The 18,546-nt window shown below is 48.5% G+C and overlaps 1 protein-coding gene across 7 annotated transcripts in view; it reads left to right on the top strand.

Annotated features, from left to right (window-relative positions):
* Positions 1 to 1,580: 1,580 nt before the first annotated feature.
* Positions 1,581 to 18,546, top strand: part of SMARCA2 (SWI/SNF related BAF chromatin remodeling complex subunit ATPase 2) — a 178,174-nt gene continuing 161,208 nt past the window's right edge. For 2 of the 7 annotated variants that reach the window (XM_078061322.1, XM_036076061.2), the window contains exons 1-2: positions 1,581 to 1,718; positions 15,232 to 15,492. In XM_078061322.1, coding sequence (XP_077917448.1) covers positions 15,268 to 15,492 — 225 coding nt within the window. In that variant the 5' untranslated portion in view covers positions 1,581 to 1,718; positions 15,232 to 15,267. Of the gene's footprint in view, positions 1,719 to 2,283; positions 2,500 to 3,114; positions 3,514 to 3,697; positions 3,798 to 3,850; positions 4,094 to 15,231; positions 15,493 to 18,546 lie in introns of those variants that run through there. The other 5 variants (XM_078061321.1, XM_036076065.2, XM_036076063.2 and 2 more) reach the window with 5 other exon arrangements.

Raw genomic sequence — 18,546 nt, 5'->3', positions numbered from 1 at the left:
CCCTAGCAGTGGACCAGCCACATAAACAGTTTTTGCCATTTCATAACCCTATGCAGCATTAGATGCACTTTCCATTGCTTCTTGTCTTCAACTTCTCCAGTGCCTAGTTCCAAGCATCCTAGAACTGCATTTCAGACCCCGTTGCTCAAAGAGTCAATTTTGCAACAGCAAAATGGTCTTAAAATAGGATTTTACTCTAGGGGGAAAATCCTCAACCAGATAGTCACAGTGCACTTTGAATGACTAATTGAAGCCATTACATTACAAAATAAGGGATACATCATTCTTTTCATAACACTACCATATAGGAACAGTTTTAATTTTAAGAGTCAAGCACTTACATTAATCTGAGTCTGAAATAATAGGCCCCTGATTTAAAATCTCCTAACATTCTTTCACACTTCATAAAACTAAAAATAAAATTGTCTCAGCAAACACTGACCTATTCCGCCAGCCAAAGAACTGTATCTCAAGGAGAACTGGAACAAGAGGTCTCAAAACTGCCAAGTGCTGGCAGTCTACTGTGTGTAGCCTTAATCGGTCTTAAATGCGAGGTGGGAGAGAAGAGCCTACGGACTGTCCAGGATAAGAGATTTACTCCCCTTCTTAAATCAAAAGCAGATTCCATGCTTCAGCTGTGCCCTAACCCGCTCGCCCCGCCCCCCACGGGGTTGTTTTCCCCTATTTTCGTATATATTTTACTCGAAGATGACAGGTGAGGGAAGCTTCAAGCGCCGTATCTGGTCCACAAAGTAAACAGAGGGGTTAGGGTGGGCTTATTTATTTACAAGGCGTTCAGCCTCTCAGCTGTTTTTCCCCTCATTGGCATTTGGAAGCTTGCCGTCCTTCAGAAAAGAGACAGATTTGGCAGGAATGTTCTTTGTGCCCGCCTCCCTTTTTACCGGGGAGGAAAAAGGGGGACAGATTTATAATAACAACCTTGAGTGGTGGGTGGGGGGCGGGGGTGGGGAGAAAAAGTTTCAGCCCGCACGACAATGCCTGTTTTTTCTTTCATGGGCAACACCGTGCCACGAACAGTTTTGGTGCCACTCGGAGCCCTCCCCCTGTCCCCTCCCTCTCCCTCTGCAGGCTCGCTCCGGCAGGCGGAGGCACAGTTAAATTCCAGCACCTTCTCCACATACCCCCAAACTACTACGCGCTATTACTACGGCTGCCCTCCCTCTCGCCGTGCCTCCTCTGCTTCCCCAGCCTCCCCGGGGGAGCCCGGCAGCGCCCCCCCCAGGACGACGGCCGGGAGAGGGATAACGGGTGCCTAACTCCTCCAGGGCTCGGGGCTCTCTGCGTCCTGCGCAGTTTCTCTGCTCCAGGCACGAGCACGGCCCGAGAGCCGGCGCCTTGCAGACACACACGGATCCACGCATACAGTAGAGCTGTCTCGATCCACATTCTTGCACACCGCCCCCTCCTTCCCCCGAGCTCCCGGAGTCGCTGAGCGGGGCGAGTGACAGGCGCGTCCCGCCAACCCGCGCCCGGGCGGGCAGGGAGGAGCGGCGCGCGGGGCCAACTGCGGCGCGTCTTCCGGCGCCCGTGGAGGCGGCGAGGGTGGGACGCGGGGCGGAGCCCGAGTTTAGGAAGAGGAGGGGATGGCTGTCATCAATGAAGTCATATTCATAATCTAGTCCTCTCTCCCTCTGTTTCTGTACTCTGGGTGACTCAGAGAGGGAAGAGATTCAGCCAGCACACTCCTCGCGAGCAAGGTAAATATAACTTACAACTCCTTTCTCCTCTTTCCCCTCCCTCCGGCCTCCCGGCTGCAGCCGCCGCACAAACCCCTCCGGCACGGAGCCGCCTTCGCCGGGGATTATTCATTATTATCCTAATTATTATTTATTGTGCATGCACGGAGACCCAAAACAAACAGGCGGGCCAACCGCCACAACAACAACAAAAAAGCCCGCCTCCTCCCCGCGGGCCTCAGGTGGAATGCTCTAACGACAGCTCCCGGGCGGCCGTGGAAGAAACGGGAAAGTTTCAACCGAACCTTGCTGTTCTAATAATAACAGTAATAATTACTACTTTGGGGAGGCGAGGGGCGGGGGGAATCCCAACAAACCACAGCCTTGACCCTAGGTAGGCAGTCAGCGATGCGCTGCCAACTCAAGGTTGCAACACACACACACACTCGGCAAGGTTGCAATCCCCCCATCCCCTTAAAGCTGGGGGAGGGGGGCGGTGGAGGGGGGGAAGGCGACAGTTCACCCCGAGCCGTCTTCCCCGGAAGAGTTGGAAGGGGAGCGGGAGAGGAGGGCGAGGAGCCCGGGCTGGCGGCCGGGCGCCAACGAACGCGGCTGCCACCCGCTTCCCGGGGACTTGTTTAAAGGGCTCCGGTTGCCGAGACGCGAGCGGATCGCGGCGGGAGAAGCCGGAGCTGGCGCGCCGTAGAGGCGGCAGCCACCGCCGCGGGGCCGGTGCGTGCCGGATCGGAGGTGTCACCTCCACTTTGCGCGTTCCCTCGGGCGGGGATGAGGACGCTGACCGGTAGGCAGGCCTTTAGGCAAAGGGGTTACCGGGGCGCTGCGCCCGGGGCTCTGCGGACGTCCCTGCCTCTGGTACCTGGCGGCCGCGCGGGCTCGGGTGTTGAAGTTCGGGGTGTCCGGCCCGGGCCGCACTGCCGGGAGGGAGGGAGGAGGCCCCAAAGAAGGAGGTCGGAGGTGCCCGCCGGGCTCAGTTACCCTGCCCTCCCCCCCCCCCCCCGGGGGTTGTTTTCTTTTGCTTGGCGTCTTCCCCCAGCTTGAGCCGCGGGAACCTCGGGCGTGAGTCGCCCGCGATCGTCCGGGTGCTAGGGGCTCGTTGGGGCCCGGGAGAGCCATCGTGGCTGCGGGCCGGGAGGCCATGATCCGGATAATCCTCTCTGCCTGACTGTCACAAACAGGACCCGCGCGCACCAGGGCAGCACTGGTGGCGTTCGCCGGAGAAGGGGAAGGGCTGCTGGGGGGGGGGCGGGGGGGCGGGAGCGGGCGGGGGAAGGAGGGAGGGGGTGGCCAGGGCGGGAGGCGGGGAGACCGGGTGGGAGCCTCCTCCCAACGATGACACGCACCCCTTCCTTCTCGCTCCCTGCTTTCGAGTTTGCTTTATTCCCATCCCAACCTGATTTACCCCTTCCTCTGCTCTCCCCCTCCATCCGGCCGTCTTCCCTCCTCCCGTTTGCGTTGCAAAACAGGGCCATGCCATCTGCAAAGGTGTCGCGATGCACTTCCCCAAATAACCGGTCCGGCGTGCCAGTCCCTAGGCGCCCTCCGGCTGCGGGCGCACACCGAGCCCAGTCCTCCGGGTGCCCCGCACCAGGCCTCGCAGCCTGGGCGCAGTTGCACCGCGCGGGGCGAGGCGCAGCAGTGCGGGCTCCAGGGGACACCCGTGCCCTAGTCCCGGCACTCGGCCGGTTTCCGGTACACGCGGGGAAATCGCCTCCTGCCAGTGTCTTCGCGCTCGCCCCTGCCTCCGCCGCCTGGATTGCATTATTATTATCCGGGTTGCAGCTTGCGGCGGATCCTGGTGAGCGCGGGGCAGGCCGGACTGCTGGGGGGTGGGGGGTGGGGGTGGAGGGAAGTTGGACGTGGATCAGGCAGGGAAAAAAAAAAAAAAAAGTTTGGCAGGGCGGCTAAGTAGGGAGGGGGGTGGGAGGGGGCGGCGAGCTCCCGCGGCTCGCGTCTCCGCGCCTCGGGGCCGGCGCGAGTGTGTCTGCGCGTGAGTGTGAGTGTGTGTTGTGCGCGCCGGGGCCAGCGCGACGCGAGCAGAGGCGCCGGCAGCCGCCGGGAGCCCGGGGAGGACCAGGCGAGGTTTGGTGGCGGGGGCTGGTGGGGGTGGCGTGTGCGTGTGGCTGTGAGTGTGAGTGTGAGTGTGCGCGCGCGAGCGGCGGAGAATCAGGAAGTCACAGCAGCGAAGCGCACACAGACATGTTTGATCGCCGTGACATGACGCGCGCGAGGGAGGAAGCGGCGGCGGCGGCGGGGGCCGGGCCGCGGGCTCGGGCGCGGGCCTAGGGCTCGGGTGGGGAGAGCCGCTCCGGCAGCCGGCCGCGCCGCCGCCACAGGCTCGGCGAGCCCCGCGCCTCTTTTTGTTCCGCGTCCCCCAGGTAAGGAGCCTGCGCCGGCGCCGCCCGCTGAGTGCGGAGCTTTCCGGCTCTCTCCCTGCCGGCCCCCGCCGGTCTCCCGGCTCGCCTTTCCTGCAAAGTCAGGCAGGCGGGGGAAGCGGGCTCCTCGCCCTCCGATCGATCGCGTGGAAAACTTTCCAGCGGGAAGCACCGCGAGGGGGAAGGAGAAGGCCTTGCTGGTTGCTGTCGCTTGTCAGTTCTTTCTCCTCCGGGTCCGGAGCGTGGAGTCGCTGCGCCCTGGGGCTGTTGCACATTCAAAACTTCGGGCCTAAACGTGCCTCCAACTCTCGCAGGATTTACTCCAGCAATAAAATAAATATTCCAAGTCGTCCATTTGGTCTTGCCAGGCATTAGGATTTTTTAAGAGAAGGAGACGGGCTTGGGGAGTCGAGGAAAGTCGGGGGGGGGGTGTTGTGCAGAATCCATTCCTTCTCTAATGTCTGCGCCGGGTGTTATGTAATTTTAGTAGCACATGGGTGCAAAGCCCACACTGGGCTTCTCCCCTCCTTTGTTTATATAACTTTTGGGAGAGTTTTGCAAGGTTTCGCCTTTTATCCTTCCTCCCCAATCTGATGGACGTTGGTGCTTTTGAAACAACAAAGCGACCGGGGTTAATATTTTATGGAGAGGTGTCATCATTGTCTCCTGGTCATTAGATAGACTGTATTCCTAAATACGTGTAATGTTAGAGCCTAAGGGAGGCATTAAGGATACACGTTTGTCTCCTGTATGGAGTGGTTATTTTTAACGTCTGTGCGTCATGAATAGCAGAGTTAAATTTTAAACTCCCATTTCAAAGGACTTTTTTATTTACACCTGGTTGTGCCATGCTCCTAGGAGCAGAATGCTTGTATGAACAGAAAGATTGTTGCTGGCGTATGGAGTGGCAGAGAATTTCTGTCTAACCATCTAAGATTCAGAAGGCCCTGAGAGCTGGACTAAAATAAAAGCCATACCCAATATTATGTGTGTGTATAGACACTTAGATGTGCACATTCAAATATTTCGGTAATATTTTCCATCGGTTACTTGGGGGGCCACTGCCCCAGGCTTGTTTGCCAACACTAGACTTGGTAGGCATCCAGCCGACTTTGAGCACACTGGTTAAGTGCTAAGAGGTGTGGCAGGTTTGAATCCAAGTTGGTGCATTGTTATGCAAATCCAGACACACTTTCTCTGTTAAGGATCTAATTGCGCTTTTATTCTCCTGGACTTTTTTTTTTTTTTTTTAAAGCTCCTTGACGACTCAAATGTTTGCCACTGGGAAGAAGGGATCTGGAGATACCTGTTAGGTACCCAAGATATTTATTCCAGTGGACTAAGGAAAAAATCCAAGCCTGGAGACCGGGGTCCATTTACCTGATTGGAGGCATTAAGCAGAGGTGCCTTGTGGGTAAAGAACGCTGTGAAAATAAATTAGGAGTTTGGGGTATCAGAATCCTTGAAGAATGGTCAGAGGTGCGGGAGTGCCCCCTTCAATGCAGCCTTTCTCTTCTGAGTGACAGCAGTGACATCCCAGCTCCAGGACTAGCTGCACTGTGGCGTCTTAAGAAAAAATTCACCGCAAGAGTGTGTTCAAAGCAGCTTTAGATCTTTTCTTTTGTTCGGTTTTAAAGTGTTTTTTGAGCATTTCTCGTCAAGTTTTCTTGAAAGGTGCTTTGACCAACACCTGAGGCTTGGAATTGACCAAAAAAAAGGAATGAAAAAGTGCCCCTGCTTGTATTTTATCGCTAATGCTTGAATTCTGTTTAAGATATTTCTGACAGTATAACTGGAAAGTAACACTTTGGCAAATAATTATTCAAAACTTTCTGTCTTTGATAAAGATAAGACATTTACAGGCCAGTGTAAAAGCGTATTCCATTCTCTCTGGGAGACCATTGTGACGCCCCTTATATTACTGTAATATTTTGACATTTCATTTTAAAGGCTTATTATGTATTAGAGCAAGATCAGAAAAGAGAAAACTTTCATAAGCTATAAAAGTGGTGGTGTCCCCCAGTGTTTTGGTGGCTTTTTCCTTTTTTTTTTTTCTCCTTTAGAAGTCTTCCTTTGTAAACAAGGCCTTTGTCAAACTCCCCTAGGTCAGCAGCTTTTTGATAGTCCAGAGAAATAATAAATCACGATTTGTGACATCTTGACATGCTGCCATGAGAACAACTGAATTATCACAGCTATAATCCTGGGTAGTGTGTGTCACTGCTGGCCTATTGAGGGAGTGTTGATAGGACCTGGTTTCAACCAGCACAAGTTTTGATTCCCACTGTGTTGTGGTCAAGATGATTTTAAGGGGAGCCACGGACAATTTGTTGCTTAACATGAGTGGACTTGGAGAACTCCCTATAAGTGGATCACTTGTCTCTTCTGCAGTATTTCTGGGGAACAGATGAGAAAATCTCCCTAATGGGAAAGCCCATATATGGGAGCTACTTGGGATTTTTCTCTTGTCACTTTTTTTATGTGAAAGAATGATCTTCTGAATCACTCCCTGTCCTTAAATGTGTTCTGTAGATTGTTTTAGACCAACAGAGGATGCTGACTTTTCTGTCATCTTGGTAAGAGTTTGCATTATGGGACTTTAATCTCTAGCCATTTGAAAAAAGTCTTGGGTCATTCCCTAAGTAGTTGGTAGCAGAAGATCCGGATGGTGGTGAAAGTTATTTGGTAGAGTATTTAGGAAGGCCTGAGATGTTTATTTTTTCTACATAGGAAGTCATGACTTCATATTTACCAGGGAATACAGAAGTTTAAAACTTAGTTCTGCCACAATCGTTATGAAAGACAGCATATTTATTTTGAGGTTATTTATGAGCAAGTTAAATGGAATCTTGCAACGTGGGTTTGGAAAACTTTACGACCTCATTACTGCTTATTATGATTTTTTTTCTCATGTTAATATAGCACTTTTCCTTGAAAGTATTTAGGATACATTAGAGACTTTAAGTAATACAGGTTTTAAAGATACAAAGATGCTTGAATAATTATACCTTAGCAAAACATATAATAGAGCTGATGAAATTCAGGAGCCACCTAGCTGGGTCTTTAGGATGTTGGATAGAAGCATCATTTAATTTTAATTACGAGTGAATAACTCATTAATTCACTCATTTGGAATGATGGTTTAGATACGGAATACAGGATTTTGACTGAAATATTGACATAAGTGGTGCCCTTCTGGACGTCTGGATTTATAACACATTATTATGTAATTGAAGCTGTGAATTGTGATAGTTTTTTCGTTATGTAAGACTTCCAGGACATTCATACAGTTATAATCCAGCTATATGCCTGTATCATGTAAAACCTTTAAAAATCGCAATATTCTATTGTATTTTCAGGCACGTAAGCATCAGTTTAGGCATCGGTCTTACACCAAGATGTTATCTACAGCTATGCAAGCACTAATGCTTCAGAAACTTTTTAGAAACTGATCTAATCTAAATATGGGCTGACCCTTTTGTGAATTGTAGAGTGGAACCTCTAGGAGTTGAAATAAGTTTGAAGTTTAAAAACCATTAAATATAATTATAACTCCCCCTTCCTCCCTTTTTTAAAGAACTGAATTCACAATTTGGAAATTTACAAACTTAAAAATAGAAAACACATATCTGACCAAAAAAGATCAGGATATATTGTTTTGTAGGTTCACAGTAGTCCAAGGGAAATTCTCTATCAGTTTGTGTTTGTTTTTCTTATTTAGGATGATTACGTATTTCTTCACCTACTTGATGTTGTATATTTCAGTTGTTACCATCCCACTGAAAGAGGGGTCACTGAACTTGGAAATTGAATGTCCAGGAGGAAAGCCCTCTCCCCTCTTCCCCCCGTGCTTTTGAAGCGGGCATGTGTTTACCTTTGTAGGGTCTACACTGCCTCTGTACGTTGCCGCCGTTCGCTGTATTCATACATGTGCTAAAATGCAATTAAGCAAAGCCCGTAACTCTTTAAAAAACAATCTACAATTGAGAATTTGTGTTTTAAAGAATATACCTGAGCAAATGGCAAACTGCACAGGCCTCGTGGTGGAGGGAGTGGTCAGGGTGATCTGTCACGGGTCCATGGGGTAGCCTTGCGGCCAGAGGAGGGCAGGGGTGGAGGAGGTGGGGTGCTGATCATCAGAAGAAAATCCAGAGATCACGGGGACTGGTCTGAAGAGTCCATGAGAAGACTCAGGGAAGGGGTTCTAGTTGCGAATTTGCGGAAGACAACGCTGGACATGGTAGAAAGACTTGATGTCCAGGCTAACGCATGAATATTTTATCCAGTGCATATTGGAGGCTTGTCTCAGAAGTTTTGAATGAGGGAATTCATGAGCAAAAATAGTTGAGATTAATCTGTGGATTCGAGTCCAGGGTGGGTATTGAAGCCATGGAAAGGATCCTCCAGGTAATGTACATTTTTACACCATAGCTCACAAGGTGTCTTCAGATGTGATATTTTACTTGATTCATATCAGGATTGTAGCTGTAGCTGGCGAGGATTTTGTCTAGTTTGTAGATGAAGAACTCGAAACTTGAAGAGCTCAAATGAACTATGGTGGTGATTTTTTTAAAGGGCATGTTAGCATGTAAATGGCCATTATCTACTTTAATTGCAGCGAACTTGAAGGGTTCCTGTTTGAAATTCTGTGGCTACTCTGAAAGCCCGGGCAAGTGGGGCATATCAAAACCCATCCGTCATATACCTGGGGTTCATTCAGCAAAGAAGGGTCGAGATTTACTGCGAACTCGTAGCGTGCCATCTCAGCCAGAGGAGTTTTTAAAATGTGTATTTCAGACTCATATGTTTAATGTGTAAATACAATTATCTTAGCAGACGGAGAAGGAAGTGGCTATCATCGGTTCTTATCAGCATCCCAGATGAGGTTGCCTTGTAAAGGGGCCTAACAGAACCTAGGAAGGAGGGTTGTATGTGTAAATGGACACAAGATAGTACACGTCAGGGGGGCGTGCCCTGAAACTAGCTTTTGTTGGTTTGATTGGCATGGTTTGGTTTTGGCCAATTGCCTTGCAGTTTAGGTTCAACTAAATGTTGGAAGTGATAGTGATCCGTGATAACCTTGATAAGTACCGACGGACGTGAGTCCTGCTTTAGAAGGATGCTCTGCCCTAGTGTTTTTTTGTTGAGGGACTTCTGGTACTTCAGGTTTTCTCGTAGGCACCGTCCTCCAAAGACGTTTTCCTTGGTGGAAATGTTGGCTGTCCTCGTAAGGGAGGTCCTGGGATTGTATCACGGGGTAGGTTCTTAAAAGAAGGCAACCCACTGTCTCTGCAGGGTGATGATGTTAAGTGCCAGGTCCCTGAGTATCCCCTGGGGATGGCGGGGGCAGGAATTAGCTGCTGCGATGTTTGTGTTCTCTTTTGTCCCATGCAGAGCTGCCCCCGAGCCTTGGTCTGACTCTGGGCAAGGACAGTCCCAGGGCAGGTTATTTAAAGGGAGGGCAGCAGCTAACAACGTAATGTTTCCTTGACCGTGTGGCGGAAACGTCCACAGAAGCCAGACAAACAGAGCACCATTTTTGAATCCAGCCCCTTTTTAAAACCTACTTGACTTTGAATGGGAAACTGACAGGAAGCACTAGGAGGAAAATGTTTTCCAGGCTTTTCTAGAGTTTCAGGTCCGGTGACGTGTCACGTTGAACTTTTAAGCCCGGCGTGGTTTTTCCCCGTGGCACAAATCATGGTGCGCCCTGTTTAAAGTTGCACGTCCCAGACCGAGAAGTGGGAGGGCTTTTGGTAATGTTTCACCGTCTATCCAGGCAACCTTGGCCTCTGAAAAAGAAACTTCTGGTAGATTTATTTCCTTTATCTTCACTGCTATTCGTGCCCACGCCCCACTCCCCCATTAAGAATAGCAGTGCTTCTGTTCCCGTTGGAGAGATGTTGCTACTTCTTGTAGGGGAATTATCAATTCCTTTATACAGACAGCTACACAGAAAGCGAGAAGCCCTTCAGGTCAGGAGATGTTCTGAATCAGCAAACAGACATAAAAAGAACCCTTATCTTAACTATCTCCTGAGCCTTGCAGTTCTCCCGCACCAGCCAGAAAACTTTAAAAAGACAGAGCTGTTCCCGGGGATGCGCGAGGGGCCTAATGTTTATTTCTAATGTTCCACCTTTGGCCCATACCCCAGTCTTTCTGCAAGTCCAGCAGTGATAAAGATGTGCGGAAAAGCCAGGGTTTGCCCACGCTTCCTCGCCACGTTTGGTGAAGAGTTATTGAAGAGGTGCTGTCTGGTCGGGGTGGTCGTGTTTCCCCCAAAACCCTTTCTGGGACTAGAAAACAAAAGTGTCTGGGAGACATGCATCTATTTATTTGTTTGTTTGGTCGGTTGGTATTATTTATGTTTTTTTCTTGGAGGCCTAGCTGAAAGGCCTCCTTCTCCAGGAAGCCTCCCCGCATTCCCTCTTCCTTCTTCCACCCTGCAGGCTGTAAGCACTCTCCCCTGTCCGCCCTTAGCTGTAGCCCTTCTTGTCTTGCAGGACCTTCCATTTGTTCTCCCCGCCCCTACTGCTATTTATGGAAAAGTCCCATTTCCCTATCAGACTTGCAGAGCCTTGGGGTACGCCCTCGGGGCCTTTCTGTGCATCCTACCTGCCCTGTGCCCAATCCCTTGTGGAGATTCAGGACAGCTGGGAACAGATAAGTAAAACGGGCCCTCTGGATGTTTGATTAGACTTCACAGATCTTCATCCATGATGTCGTGTCCACCTCCTACTCTCTCCGGAGCTTCTTTTCACTTCTCTGTCCCTTCATAGGTTGATCTAGCACCACAGCCAAAGCCTAAGCCTGGCAGAATCTCCCTCCCGTTGTTTCCGTCTCGGCCTCTAGGCCCTTCTCTCTCCGTTCCTGGTTCCTGCGCATGGTGGGTCTCCAGCCGGAGTGAAAGCCCTCCTGCCTGGTGGCCGGCCTTTGTCCCCTGGGTGCAGTGGCTCAGCCCTGGGCTGGGTCAAGAGACGCAAAGTTCCGCTGACAGACTTGACTTCAGGCCAGCTGTGTGGTCCCTTCCTTCCTGCCCTCACCTTTTACATGGGCATGGGCCCACATGGGACCAAATGTGTCCTCAACTCAGGTTGCTCCAGTGACTGTGAAGCACACGTGGGTGTGTTTAAATATCCCCGCAAGGCGGGGGTCAGTGGTGTTCCAGCCGATCGCAGTAGGACAGGAAAAGGTGTATGTTTGGTCACAGCTGTCGTGGTTAGACTGGCGACCCTTCCAATTCCAGGAAGTTGAACTCATTTAATATGCTGATGGGTGTGCTGGGGCTTGTTGAGCCAAGGGGAGAAGGAAGGAGGAAGGCGTCTGGGGTGGTTGCAGCTGTGGGAAGCTCCGACAACTTTTATTTTTAAAAACACAACATTCCCCAGTTGTAAAGGCAGGGTTAGGACGCAGAAAAAGACAGGTGTACTGCTGAAAATGCCTTGGCCAAGAACACAGCGGCCAGCCCTCAGGGAGTGCATTACGGGAGGACGGGGACTCGCAGTGCCGTGCATGGGGGGGGTTGCGGTGCTTTACGCCCCTGTCCCCCCCCCCCCCAGACACGTTTCCTTCATTCTCTCAGCCACATACCTGTCGAACAGGCCGTGCTCATCTGTGACAATGTATAACCCTCCCCACCCTACCTCCCAACACAAAAGAAACGCAGATTTTGAGTGTTACCTTGTGCGGAGACCTACTGCGCCTACCCTGCCCTGGTGATCTGAGCCGTCCCCTCCCGGGTCCCCACTGTGCCCACCCCCATCACTGCCTGTCTGCATCCTGTCATCAGTGCTTTGAAGGAGGAAGAAAAGGGTTTGATTCCTAGGACACCCGGTGTGGTTGGTGAAGGAGAAGCTGAGTTGGCCAACCCTGGACTTTAAACCTTAACCACGCTAACTTAGTAATGCCCCGCGCCTCCGCTTGAGAGCTGAGCCGCTCTGTAATTTACATCGGCCGAGTTGCTTTACGCAGTGAGACAGGCTGGTTATGTCCTCGAGCTGTGCGATGAAGCTGCCAGCAGAAATGCAGAGGGAGGGCAGAGGCCAGGGCGGTGACCTCCTCTTTGAGAGTCACTCCTCTTCAGTCTTCCTGGGTGCTGGTGGCGAGGCGTGAATCCCGGGACAGCCCAGATTCCGCCCCACCCCGAACCCCACTGCGCGCAGCATTGGAGCAAGTCCTCGAGATGCTTTGCGTCCCGGGTGCACAGGTGGGGGAAGCCTTGAGATACTCTCTCCTCAAGCCCAGAAGAACCAAAAAGGCTCTACAGAGGAAAAGCACTCTGCCCCGGGCCCGGGACAAGAAGACCAGACGGAACCCAAGTCTCTGGACACCCGGTCAGACCAGCCGGAGTATCCCATGCCCGAGTTGGATGATCCTCCAGATTCCTGCCCTTCGTTAGCTGGGCTCAGGGCTCCTCCTCTGTTACACTTGGCGGTTTCTCTGAGCTACTTTCTTTTGTTCGTTGGTGCTGCTTCATGGACGCACGCCTTAGGCCCATGCATCGGACGCTTCTCTTCTTACTCAGGAGTGTCCTCCACAGCACGTCCCTGTGTTCACGTTCCCCTGAAGTAGCCAGTACTTTTCCATTCCCCCCTCTCGTCGGTTTTCCCCTTTAAGAAGCTTTTTAGGAGTTGCCTTTAACCAAAAATGAGGAGCATTTTTATGGGACGGCATACAAGTAATCACAGCATTCTGCCAGATTCCCCCATGAAAATGATCCCATAGGCACGAGGGAGGATTATGGGATAACATATGTTAAAATAGAAAATGTGGCAAGTGGGGACTGCCAGGCTGAGTGTTTGTATCTTCATTGTTCAGACTGGTGATAGGTTACCGGAAGAGCTATTGAAGCCCATTTCAAGGTAAACCATAACAGGAAGTAAGCAATTTCCTTTTATTCACTAAAAAATAAAGGGGTGTATTAGTTTGCTGATATACATGAAAGAACATTATAACTTGTAGTACCCCTGAATTGACGTCAGCTTCCTAAATTTAAGACGCTGACTGAACGAGCCTGTATGTGAGGGGGTGGCAGGCCAAAAAAATGTTTTAAAAAGTTTAAAAAAGGTAAAAAAAAAAAGTTACTTCTGCCTGCTTTGTTAATCACAAAGAATAAATAATAACATTTGGCTCTCTAGTGAATTCAAGGCTATAATTCACCCTTGAAGCTTCCCTGTTGTTTTAGAAACCACTTCAGCTGGGTTCTCTGAGTCCTATCTTGTATCAGCAAAACACTGTGTTATAATCGCTCCAACGTAGCCTTTCATTGCTTCCCGTTTTAGCCCGAATTCATTTACCAGAATGGCCTAAATTCTTGCCCACCCTTCTTAGATTTCTTTATGTGAACATAGCTCAGGCACGAATTACTCTCTAATTTTTTATTTATAAAATAACGATGCTATTAATAGTTTGCCCTTGGAATTCGTGGGCAGTTCATTCAGATCTTTTTTTTGAGCCCTTACTCCACGCGGGCTGGAGGTGCCGAGGACACAGAGGAGTGAAGAAGAGCAAGACCCCTGCCCTCAAGGCCCTCACCTTCTAGAGACTCAGCAAGAGGGGAGAGCAGGTGGCTAAGAATGGAACTAATGTGGGTTTTTTGTGTTTCCGCTGTAACCTCATCTCCCTGTGGAAAGACCCTGGCTGTGAGTGGCTGGGTTAGACCCCTGTGGTTAAGTCCCAGCCCTGTCACTAAATAGTGGGTAAGCAAATCACTGAGGGGGTCTCATTCTGTGTTTTGTGAGGTTGACAGAAAAGTTTTTGTGTGTACGGGTGTGTGTGGCCCCAGATAACATAAGGTCTGGTGTCACATTTAACTCTCACTAGTGCTATTCAGCTATATCATTGATGGGAGTCTGGGAAACGGCTTATTTGCTCGTTTTGGCTCATGTCCAAGATGCAAGCATACCCCCACCATGAGGCGGTTCCCCAGGGGAGGGGATGCCAAGAAGTCTTGGAGTGTGGGTGATGGAATACGGCTTTCCCGAAATCGGAGAACTGGGATTTTCTCACCTTGTCCGTGCTGGGCCCACTCCGGTAGTCAACGGCTGACTTCTCTTGGGGATCCTGGACCACAGAGAAGCCTTGGATGAATCCTGGCCTCAGCTCTCCAAGTGGTCTTCAGTTCATGAGCTGGCAGGAGGACCACACTTGAAACCATTTCTTCTGGGGCGCCTGGGTGGCTCAGTCGGTGAAGCGTCTGCCTTCGGCTCAGGTCCATGATCCCAGGGTCCTGGCATCATCATCGAGCCCCCTGTTGGGATCCCTGCTCAGCAGGGAGCCTGCTTCTCCCTCTCCCTCTGCTGCTCCCCCTGCTTGTGCTTGCTCGCTCTCTCTCTCTCAAATAAATAAATAAAATCTTGAAAAAAAAAATAAATAAACCATTTCTTCTGATCACTTGCGGCACAGCGGAGATGGTGGAGAACACAATGCTGCATGGGCGGGGGGGGTGGGGGGGGCGGGGAAGGTGCTGCTTGCTGCGTGGGGCCCGGAGCTGATACACTTACCAACACTGCATTTCAGTCTCAGCCAGTGGTTGTTCTGTGTGGCTCTTTGGACCCCTGTTTGTTTGAGTCCCACGTCCCACAGCCTCTGCTTTTCCCACGATGGGTAATTCTCTTTCCTTCTCAGTTTCTGAAATTGTATTTCTTTCCCCCTTTTAACTGTCTAGAATTTTCTGTGAAGTTTCCGACGCTCATTTACTTAGGAAAATGTGTCTTGGTTGGATACTTTTTCAGGGGTTTTATGTTCTAATGGCTTTGGGGGGTTAATGACTTGTAAGGTGCCCAAGCCAGTAAGTAATGGAGAGCATCTGTTGACTTCAGTAATAAATTTCAAACTTGTTTAGAATTCTGCTTATGCATTAAATTTGAGTTTCTCCAGTGGGTCTTTTTTTGTATCTTGGATGATTTATATCTTTCTGGGGAATCATTTAGAGTGTTTTTTTTTTCTTTTAAACAAGTGGTCTTCATAAAGACTAGGGCAGATGGATATATATCACACTCCCTCAAACATCTGGACGAGACAGGGCAGTTCTGTTTGATGTTTGTTACAGAAATGGCACCATGAAAGACTAACAACTGTTTCATTCTGATCTTAACATCATGTTTAAGACATTCCTTTCTCTTTTCTTCCTTCCAACTCAGTATCCCTCTACTGACTGGCAGAGACAGGAGAGGTAGATGTCCACGCCCACAGACCCTGGCGCGATGCCCCACCCAGGGCCTTCGCCGGGGCCGGGACCCTCGCCCGGACCCATTCTTGGACCTAGTCCAGGACCCGGGCCATCCCCGGGTTCTGTGCACAGTATGATGGGGCCGAGCCCTGGACCTCCCAGTGTCTCACACCCTATGCCGACAATGGGGTCTGCCGACTTCCCGCAGGAAGGCATACACCAAATGCATAAGGTAAGAGTTTATTTTCTTGTTCACTCTCGTCTTCTGAGTCATGGATGGCTAAAATCCCTGATAATCCCCTCCCCCTCTTTTTCCCCCCTACTCTTGTTAATAAGAGAATCAAGCGAGGTCTTTGTCTTATCTTGTATATTATTAAAAACATACGTTCTGAGGCTCTGTTATTGTTACAGATGTTGTACAGGAAGATCAGATCTTGGCTTTTTGAACAATACTAGATAGGATTTGCAGTTCTGACAATTAGATGCTGTGATTTGTGGGTTGTGGGTTGTGGGCTGTGGGCCTGGTGAGTAAGTGTATTCACGCATAAGTCTTGATTTTTTTCCAACTGTATATGTAAAATAACATATCATCCACGAATGGATGTATTGAAATTTATTCTTCCCTAAGAGTATTGATATTTATTTAAAAAAATAGATCCCACAGAGTGGAAAGAAAACGAGTCATTTTCTAAGGCATTTTTTTTGAAGGCTTTATCGAAATGAAATAGTTTCTGGGGACTCCCTAAAATGTACTTTGCTATCCCCTCTGTCAAGTGGCTTTTTTCTGATTTTGGAAGAGGGCTGGGATTTTGCAGAGCGCAGGTCTATTTGTCTGTTTTCGGACTGAGGTTATAATAATCTTCTATTTATGAGGCTTGGATTGTTGCTGTAGGAATGATCCTATCAGTACAACTTGGCATTAGGCCTTTCACAGGAGATGCGAAGAAGAAAGAATTGCCTCTTGAGAAAGCCGGCCAGGTCCTGTGACAGTTTGCTTTAAAAGGGAATAAGTAGCCAGTGAAACTCAGTGAGCCACACCACGCATGACCCGAGGGTCGTACCTGATAAGACAAGTAGAGGTTTTCTATCGCTTTCGGACGATGTCACAGGTGGACGGGGTGGTGGGGCTGCCTCTTGGTATTAAGTAGGCAAACCATGGAAGATCCTGGTTTAAAACAGAAAGATTATATCAAAAAAGAGCAAGTCTTTCCTCTAATCCTATAGGACTGTAGGTCAATTTTAAGGTAGGGCATTGGAGCCCAGAGGGTTTTTCTTTAATTTTCTTTCCTTTCCTTTCTTTTTTTTTTACAAATTTTGTTATTTGATGATTTTCAAATCAGGAAAGTAATATATACTTATTTTGAAAAGTAAAACTGTACTGAGATAAAGAAACAGTTAATCCTGGCCTCACCCAAAGTAACAGCTTTGTGCTCGCTTTTTATACCTCATGTTTCTCCCTGTTCAGTGAAAAGTCCTGTGTAAGCCCAAGTAGGCGTATCATACAGGTCTGATTTTTTTGTTTTGTTTTCCTTTTACCATAATACAGTCATGTCATCACTGTTAATTACTCTGAAACTTCCTCTTTTCCTTTAACAACATGTCCTGGATATCCCCCATCGTATCCCCATGTTCTCTCTCTGCTTTTGAGGTTTGTTTTTGTTTTTTTTTTTAAACACATTTTCAACTTGTCAGGTATCTAAAGAAATAAAGCTGCTTATTTTCTGTATCATATTCTTGAAGAGACATATTGAACATCTAGACATACTGAAGTCATTACATTGTCTTGTGTTCATATTAAATTAATTTGGGAGCTATTATAGGTCTGATCTGTCACTCGTCGGCCTCAGTCCAAGTGGGTTGAATAATTTCAGAACGATGTGAGGCTGTCTCACCTCCCAAATGAAAGATAAACTGTGAAGGAAAGATTTAGCTGACCTTTAGTATCATTTAGGCATTTGGAAGGTTAAAAGGTATGACTGAAGGTTGGGTCATGGGTAGATTTTTGCACTGGGTTGTTTCTATGGGTGATTATCTCTTCTGATCCCTTCTGTTTTGTGACCTAGTGTCTTTGTCACATTTTCTCATACCCACCCCCCTTGATACTCTTTTTTTGTTTCGCTTTCTTTTGTTTTGCTGAGAGTTTGCATTTTTTGCCATCCTGCTTTTCCTTACTCCCAGCCCCTGCATGGGGACGTGGTTAAGTGCCTGAGTTCACACCTGCTGACCAGATGCCCTCACTTTCTCAGAGTCCTTTTACAAGGCAGCTCTATTCCTTGTCTTTCTCCTCCTTCTCCCTCTGAGATTCAGCTCTTTGCTTTTCAGCATCACTGGAAATAAATAAACAAGTGGCCTAAATACATCTGCTTGTGTTGCTTTGATTTCCTCCCTATTATTACTATTTAACAGACTCAGAGACACTCTTTATATCAAATTCTTCCCATTTTTCTTCTGAACATCCTCTTTATGGCAAATTTTTCCTCTTTTCAAGTGCGTGCTTTTGACTCTGCAGAAATTAACTTTCCTTTCTGTAAAACTGCAAACACTCATACTTTCTTGCTTGAAGTCATTTGGTTTCTATAAACTCCTGGAACTATTTCTTTCAGGCGGTTCTGAAAATTGCTCTTACAGTTTGGGGAGGAATAGACTTTTCCTTTTTTTTTCAAACACATGCTCCGTTGCCCAATTCTGGATTGGATTAATGTCAACTCAATGGCTCTTTATCGTGTGCTTGCTAGGCATGAGGCCTCACGTCCTGGTTTGAGTCCCTGTGATCTTGACATTTTTTTTTTTTTTTTCCAAACTCTGCCTTTAAAACATTTTCAAGTTGGGTTCTCTCTGTGGTTCGGATTCATCCGTCGTACCTTCCTTCTCTGGCAGTACTCTGCTCCACCCCGGCTCTTCCTCTTTTCCCAACTGCATGGAACTTTCTGGTTTCGACTTTGAAACTTTCCATATAGTTCTTTCCTCTCTGATGAAAAAAAATGACCAAAAAAAAAAAAAAAATACATCATCACAGACATTTCAAATAGGCTTCCTTCAGACTTTGGACTAACTTCAATCTACAACAGGTTTCAGGACTTACTTAAAAGGGTAGGGAAGAATGGCTTATATTTGTGAGCAGGACTTCATTTTTATTTGTAGGCCTTTGACATTACAAAAAAAAAAAATCCAACTTTTTAAAGCCTTAACTTTCGACTTATGGATAGTTTCGCTGACCCTGTTGGTGTAGTCTTATTTTTTTTGTCCCCACCTATAAAGTCTATGTAATATATGATAAAACAGGTGG

The sequence above is a fragment of the Halichoerus grypus genome, chromosome 14 (genome assembly GCF_964656455.1).
Source record: "Halichoerus grypus chromosome 14, mHalGry1.hap1.1, whole genome shotgun sequence".
NCBI lineage: Eukaryota > Metazoa > Chordata > Mammalia > Carnivora > Phocidae > Halichoerus > Halichoerus grypus.
Note: the sequence above shows the minus strand (reverse complement) of the source record. Positions and strands in the feature narration are given on the sequence as shown.